This window comes from Montipora foliosa, chromosome 8 (genome assembly GCF_036669935.1).
Source record: "Montipora foliosa isolate CH-2021 chromosome 8, ASM3666993v2, whole genome shotgun sequence".
Lineage (NCBI taxonomy): Eukaryota > Metazoa > Cnidaria > Anthozoa > Scleractinia > Acroporidae > Montipora > Montipora foliosa.
The window spans coordinates 41410591-41418090 of record NC_090876.1 but is presented as its reverse complement, the minus strand read 5'-3'; the positions used below and the strand labels follow the sequence as shown (position 1 = coordinate 41418090).

The following is a 7500-nucleotide window of genomic DNA, read 5'->3' as shown; positions in this document are numbered from 1 at the left end:
ATTCACACCTCCCATCTCCAGCTGAATTACTTTATCAGCGCAAGTCTCAGTTAAATCTTCCCACCAAGATTGGAAGTCAAGCACCAGACATAGGCAAGATTGCCCAGTGCCTGATGGAGCGTCAACAGCTCACGAAGCACTACCATGATAGGAGTGCACACGATCTTATTTCCCTGACAATGGTGCGGCCTGTACATATACAAGACCAGACCACGAAGAAATGGTTCCCAGGGATCATAAGTAACACAATACCAGAACCCAGATCATACAAGGTCCAAACTCAGTCAGGCTTCCTTCTCGGCTGAAATAGACGCCACCTTCGTCAAGTTAACACTGGGCAAGTTGTGACTGTTTCTGAAGATGAGCCCTCAGAGCTGGAATCTAATGATCCACCTGTCAAGGTATCTTTTGACGTTCCAGAATCTAGTAATGAACCTCACAGTATTACGTTTGATCCTGTATCAGATTGTGGTGTTAGTTCCAGGGGCCCTGATACCAGACTGAGTCAGGATCCCAAGACCTACCAGACAAGGAGTGGGCGTGCAGTAATCAGACCTGTCTGTTTCATGGAATAGTGGTTAAAGGCTTCGATTGTACTGTACCGGCAATCCAGGCGCTACACCAGTTAAAGTTTGTTCCAGTTCATGCTTACTTGTTTTTACCTGGTACAGTAACTTAGATTTCCAATAACTGTACAAGACCTTCTCACTTTGTAAACAACAATTAGTTATCATTGAGTTAAGAAATGACTACTGTCGGGGACTTTAATTTATCTCTGGTGCTATTGTCACATATGTTCTGTTTTTAAAGAGGAGGGATGTCATAATATGCTCGGATAAAGAACTGGAACTAGTGTTGTTGATGCCTCTTTTCCGCTCTACTCGGCCATCTTGTATATTAGCTAAGGTACTCTTTGATTTAAAACGTTGTGTTATCATACACATTTGCGTGGTCTTTTTCTTTATGGAAATGAAATGAAATCAATTCAACTCATATCCAAGTTTGTTATTGGAAAATCCAATGGATGTATGATCTGATCTAATAGGGCAGCTGACAGAAGTAATTCGTAGCTAAATTATACTTGCTTAGCAAGCATGGTGTGTTGTGAAGCCACATGCTCTTCTAGGGGGGTCAGGGGTAAAGGTAAAGGTAAAGTCGTGCATTTATATAGCGCCTTTATCACAAACGTCTCAAAGGCGCTTTACAATGATCAGTTTACCCCCAGCGGACTGGAAGCATATACAGGCGCAAATTGCAGCCGCTTCTAAGCAGTCCATGCATGCTGGTACTCATTTTACCGACCTCGGAAGGATGGAAAGCTGAGTGAACTTCAGGGGTCATGCTCCCCTGAAAAATGTTGAAATTTGGAATGCTCTGAGACGTGTTTTCCAGCATTGTGGGGCATATAGTAACATTTTTTAGCCAGACATTGATGTTAAAATCAGTTCAAAAATACTAAGTCTTAGTTTCTGTCTTACATGTAAATCACCATTCTCTACAGGTATTAATTACAATTCTATCAAATAAGTTCAAATTTCAGAAAAAGATGTTAGCATCAACATTCTTCACTGTTGTAATCAGAGTCTGTGTCATCATGGCAGGGAACATCAATAGTTAATAGGTTCAATGCAGCACTTGCAATATCCACCTCTGATTCATTAGAAGCAGATTGAGAATTGGTAACTGGTGAGTCTGTTTTCACATTAGTATCAGCTACCGGTAGTTCAGTGCTATCACTTTGTATCTGTGATGACACTGAAGATGCACTGGAAGATGACAGTGACTCCCCTTCATGATTCCTCTTTGGCATCTTTTTCTTTTTTTAGCCTGCCACTTTTCAATTGCCACTGTACTTGTAATCATTGCCTTGCATTCAGGTGTTCCAACTTGGGGGCGGTGATAGCAATCATTAATCAGTGGTATGATTAAATGAGGGCTGAATGTGGGAAAAGTTCACATGTCTTCGCTGAAAATTCTTGCTCATGGTTCCAATGAACTTTAAAAAGAGACAATATTTCTCAGCAGGCCGGCTGCTACTGCATCATTGTCTTTAAATTGTCTTACCGTCTGCAGTACAGCCATAAAATCATCATGGATGGATGGTATTGCTCCATCAATGGACAACCACCTCATCTGGCATGCCTTCTGTATCTTCTTTGCAACAACTTTGTAATTCTTGTTCTTCTCAGAGAGGACTAGGAATTGAGACTCATCTGCACTTTAAGGTAAATGGCAGTGCACTTTGGTGAACTATCAAATAGCTTCCAAAGCTACCTTAGCCAGAGCTCAACATTTTTGATGTATTCAATCTGTGTGCTTGTATCAGTGCATGCCGGTGAGAGCTTGTGGCACAAGCAGTGCAGAGAAATCAGATGAGGATTTACAGTGTAAATCCTTCAGACCAATTTGCCACCCCACGTACTACATGTAAGTTGACCTGTCATCACTTCTGCACCATCAGAAACCAGAGAGCTACAGTCTTTGACGGCCTTATGTACGGTTGGAACAAAATTTTCAATCACAGAACTTTGTTTGCATCTCTGAAGAACAAGATTTTTCTTCGAAATTGTTGGCATGTCTCTGTCGAACAACGTAAATTATATGTTCTATTCTGCGATTAAAGAAAAATGCAGTTTAGAGGAAGTTTATCTTGTCCTGAACTAGAAAGAACATGTTTCTATGAGAAGTTAAATTGTTTAGGGGTGCATGTTTACGGCAAAGGAAAATCTCCCTGCCTTTGAAATCTTAAGAATGAAATGGACACAACAGTTTCTGTAAGGTAAAATAGTTCCTTCTCCAATCCTCTGAAAGCTCTTCTGGAAGATGATAAATAAATAAATAAATAAATAAATAAATAAATAAATAAATGTTAATAAGTAAAGTGTGCAGTGGAACGGTGATAATAATGCCATTGTATTTAAATGAATCTGTGGTATTACACACTTTCAGTGAGCTTTGTAATTAGTATAAATATTTGACTGTGAACAAAACTGCGTCTTACCTTGGCGGCTCACTTTTTCACTAGATTTCATCTTCTTCTATCGACTTGAGAAAAGAAACCCATAAGGGTTGAAACATGTAATGGGCGTTCACAGCTTCCAAATATTCAGTGCGAACTGATTGGTTGAATGTTTCAGTGCTAAGTACCATATTTGGAAACCCTTCGCTCTTGTTGTTCCAAATATGGTACTTAGCAAATTGAATATTCAGAAGCTTTACACGTTTCAACCCTTATGGGTTTCTATATGGGTTTTAATATTGAATTGTAATTTAGTCTCAGGGTCCGAAATTGCGGCTTCCTGGTCGCCAATGTGACTAAAAATTGAGTACTGGGGACCAGAATTTCACAGTTGGTCGCCAGTGGGTGACCTACTACAGTGTATTAAGTTCAGAGCTGTTTGCCAACAAGTGTCTTACTTTTTATCCTGCCGATGTTTGAAATAAAAATGAAAGGAGTTTTCCCGTTAACTACCTCCATAAGTCTCCATAACGTCGCAAGCCGCCACCTTTTTTTTGTGGTTTCTCATAAAATACGTATTGCGGGCGAAAAAATTGTGAATCAGTAGAGAGATTTGAGGGACTGGTGCGAGGAATGTAGCACAGTAATAACATGGTGGCTTGTGTGCAACAGAACATGACTGGTGTTTCCGTGGCTGAAATTTTCAACAAATGGGCAGATGGACTTCTTCATTACATTCCAGGTCGGGTACATTTTGTCTCCAAAATGTCCGCTTTTGAAAGCGAAAAATAATGCTTTCAAGAGACATACACAAGACTGCGTGGCCGTTGCTTTCTAGTGTCCATAAAGAAGTTCAAGGGGTTCATTTTCAGGAGAAAAGTTTTTGCGACCACAATTTGCCATCTGGCGACTGAAAATTTTTATCCAGTCGCCAGTTGTTGCCCATATAAAAAAGTTAATTTCGGACCCTGAGTCTTAAAAAAAAATTACTTTATTTGTTTACCTCATAAATACAAGTATTACAGAATAAAGTATTGCATGCTCAAGTGCAAAGTATAGTCACCTAATAATTTGCCCTCATAACTTTTGAAATTATTGATTCCTACAAATTACATGAACAAGTATGTAGCTAAAATAAAATGATTATTGTACAGTTGTTGTGGAACTTATTCAGTATAATTGTGTAGACTGGTCACTGTACACGTACAATTGTGTACAACTTTCAATTGATGCCTTGTTCGATTGAATAGGACCTTAATTACACTGTTACTTCGACCTGTAGTCCTTTAGGAGTTTGGAATATGTACATGTATATATAAATTATTGTAACTTTTGGCTCTATGTAAAAGGTTGGATGTTAAATGTTGGATTTTTCTGTTTAAAGTAAACTGTGTTTTGTAAAATCATTGTGAGGTGAAGAACCCAACAATTGTGCTTGCTTATCAGTTAAGTCTTTTGAATTCTTCTTAGGTGATGTACAGTAGGAACATGTTAGTGAGGTTTCAAAAGTGGAGGTAGATCTTGCCATTGCTTTTCCGCAAGAATTTGTCCTTTTTGTTAATGGCAACTTAACTATCATCATTGTTAAAATTAATATGTTTGGCTATGCAGGTGACTGTTGATGAGAGCTTGGGGTAATTCAAAAGCAGCTCCCAGGCTGTCTTTGAAAATCGTAAAAATGATTTCTGCTAAACTAAACTTTGAAATAAACCATTTAAAACCATACTTAAAATAAATGGATCACATTTAATAAACTTTGCCCTTATTATTTTTATCCTTATTTCTTTGTTTTTTACCATTTCTTACAGATTTTACTTTTACCTGCTCATTGATTTTGATAAAACCAATTTCACCATCATAGCACCACTTTTTCATTAGAAGCTAGCCCTTTTTACTATAATTAATCCTGCTAAAGTTGGACAGTGTTTACTCATGAAATTTATCCATGATTTGACAAAATAATTATGTTAAAAAGTGTCACAACAGATATCAAAACTCTTTGTAATCAGTGTGAACACATGTACCTATGAGTGACTCAGTTTTTTTTTTTGCTTTGTATTTCTTCCAGATCTTCATTTTGAAGGAGCTTCATGGGATGTTTAAAAAAATTGTTATGCGAAAGACAAGTATTGAGTATATCAAGATGGATGATGTTAGGAGTAATGTTGAGCATTTTGGGGGAAATTTTTCTCATTCCGGTAGCAGCAATATGAAATTTGTTGTTACATTGTAAATTCCTCTACCCATGTATTTATTGTAGGAGTCATCAAATTTCTGTGTCTACTAGCTGACATTGATGTGCAGTTGTTTGTATTGTTATCTTCTAACCTACAAGGACTGTGGAAGGGAAGGGATGATAGCGTAATTGAAAGGCCTACCACTTTGCTTTGGTAGCTTTTTAGGGCTCACTATGTTGTGGTAATGCATTATACCAGTAAATGATCATCATTTACTGGTATAAAGCATTACTACAACTTATTATTCCACTGTTACACCATTTTACCATATTTGGTCAAGAGAACTTGCAAAATATGAGACAGTAATACACTGTAGTCTCCCGGGGTGACCGGTTTCAATGAAAGAAATAATTGTTTTTATCGCTATACAAAGCCTGAGAATTTAATAGCTTGTCATCGCTTGTCTCTTGTCATTTCGTTTATACAATCAAATAAAGGACATTTGGCTGGCTTTCTGTGCTGTTTGTATCGTTCGCAAGCGCCCTGAAGGACAGATGATGCATTTTTTTAGAAACGCTCTTACCAGATAAAATTGAATCGAAATAACACCTTTTTGTAGTGGAATAATAAATCTCTTGTTCGATGGTTTAACATAAAATACTTGCGGACATTTTGCTTAATGCTCGTATTTGCGTAACTCGCAAAATATCCGCCGGTATTATATATGTGTTGCAGTTAATTTTTCATTTCAGTTAATTTTTTTTTCTAACTAGCTAATTTTTTTTAACTAGGTAATTTCTTTTTTAACTAGGTAATTTTTTTTAACTAGGTTTTTTTAAATCAACTGTCTAAAAAAGGGATTTTCCTTTTTTAGGGGTATGAAAAAGGAACGAAACTCTGCTCTTCTCCGTTGTACTTGTTCTACCCGTCCCTCATCTTCCCCAATTGTCCCTATTTTCTTTCAAAGTAAATTGAAGTTTATTCATATTGTAACAGTACCAAATAATAATACCAATATTGTAACGTTATTACATAATGTAGTTACTTTCCGGTAGTATACTGCTCTTGTTAATTGAAAATTTGAGAGAGAAATATTTATCAATCTTGTATTAAACAAGTTATATTTCCAAAGGAATCATAAAAAAATATCGCTGTTTTTTCATTTCAAAAAGTAGTCCTACTATGTGAAAGACAAAAAAAGGGTTTAGCTTTGAGGAAGGGCTAACAATCAAAATGCGAGCTTTCAAATTTCTTCACAGTGGTCAATTTCCCATATCAACTTCACTTGATAAACCCTTTCTTTTACTTCACTCTCCCACCGACACAGCACCACAGCTTCTTTACAATCTAACCCCTTTATCCTACAAAGGAAAGAATGCTTTACTTCCAATAACCAGGGACCAATGTTCTTAACCCAATGACCAAAACTACCGTTGTTTTAGACTAAACACTTCAGATAATTGATTACTCCAATCACTACAATACATGCCAATCCCATGCATGGAATGCAGTGTCTTGCACTTGTACACTGACTGCAGACTAATCCTAACTCGGTTATTGAAAGCTAACTATTTTAAAATGGTTGCTTAGACTTAAATACTGCTTATCAGCGCTAATCAAATGGGTGCTTAGACTTGAATACTGTTTAATATCAGCAATATTTATAGACAGTCTGCAGTTGTCATACGCCTCCTGGTATGCTAACTGTTTCAAATAAAATGGTGCGTAACCCTAATCACTAAATTGAAAGCTTAAACCTAATTCAGCAGGCAGTCTCCCTAACCTTACATGAAAGCTAATCATTCAAAATATGTGCTTTGTAGCCCAAATCACTCAGCTGAGCATTTGACCTTAATCACTAAAATTTATTGGCCTTAAATAGCACCAGAGAAAAAACGTTTACCCAGTTTTCGAAAATTTTACCTAGTTAAAAATTTTTACCTAGTTAAAAATAAAATCACCTAGTTCGAAAAATCTAACTAGTTGGAAATAAAATCACCTAGTTAAAAAAAACTAACTAGTTGAAAATAAAAATTAACTGAAAACAAACTGCAACATATGTTACAGGCCATCGAATAAGATGTATATATTGAGCCCTAAAAAGCAACCAAAGTAACAAAAGTGGTAAGTGGCAAACAAGCATGCCTGTTTGCAAGGGCCAGATCTTTTGGGTCCCACCTTTTATTATAAATAAAAAGTAATAGTGTCTGCAATCTCTGACTTACATGCATCTTTATGCTCTTAAAATAACGTTACTTTGTCCATTCTAAGGAGTTTTACTTGACATTGTTTACCATAATTATACATGTATGTTATTTTTGGACAAAAAATGACATGCAATGGTGGACGTTTACAGACTCTGAG

The 7500-nt window shown here is 36.7% G+C and overlaps 1 protein-coding gene across 8 annotated transcripts in view; it reads left to right on the top strand.

Annotated features, from left to right (window-relative positions):
- The window catches only part of LOC137967788 (natural resistance-associated macrophage protein 2-like), a 42248-nt gene that overhangs the window by 4364 nt on the left and 30384 nt on the right, over window positions 1-7500 (top strand). For 3 of the 8 annotated variants that reach the window (XM_068814354.1, XM_068814353.1, XM_068814355.1), the window contains exon 2: window positions 5028-5157. The exons of 3 other annotated variants lie outside the window; for them this stretch is intronic. In XM_068814354.1, the coding sequence (XP_068670455.1) occupies window positions 5055-5157 (103 nt within the window). In that variant the 5' untranslated portion in view covers window positions 5028-5054. Of the gene's footprint in view, window positions 1-4429; window positions 4474-5027; window positions 5158-7500 lie in introns of all 8 variants that reach the window. 2 more of the 8 variants (XM_068814357.1, XM_068814360.1) reach the window with 2 other exon arrangements.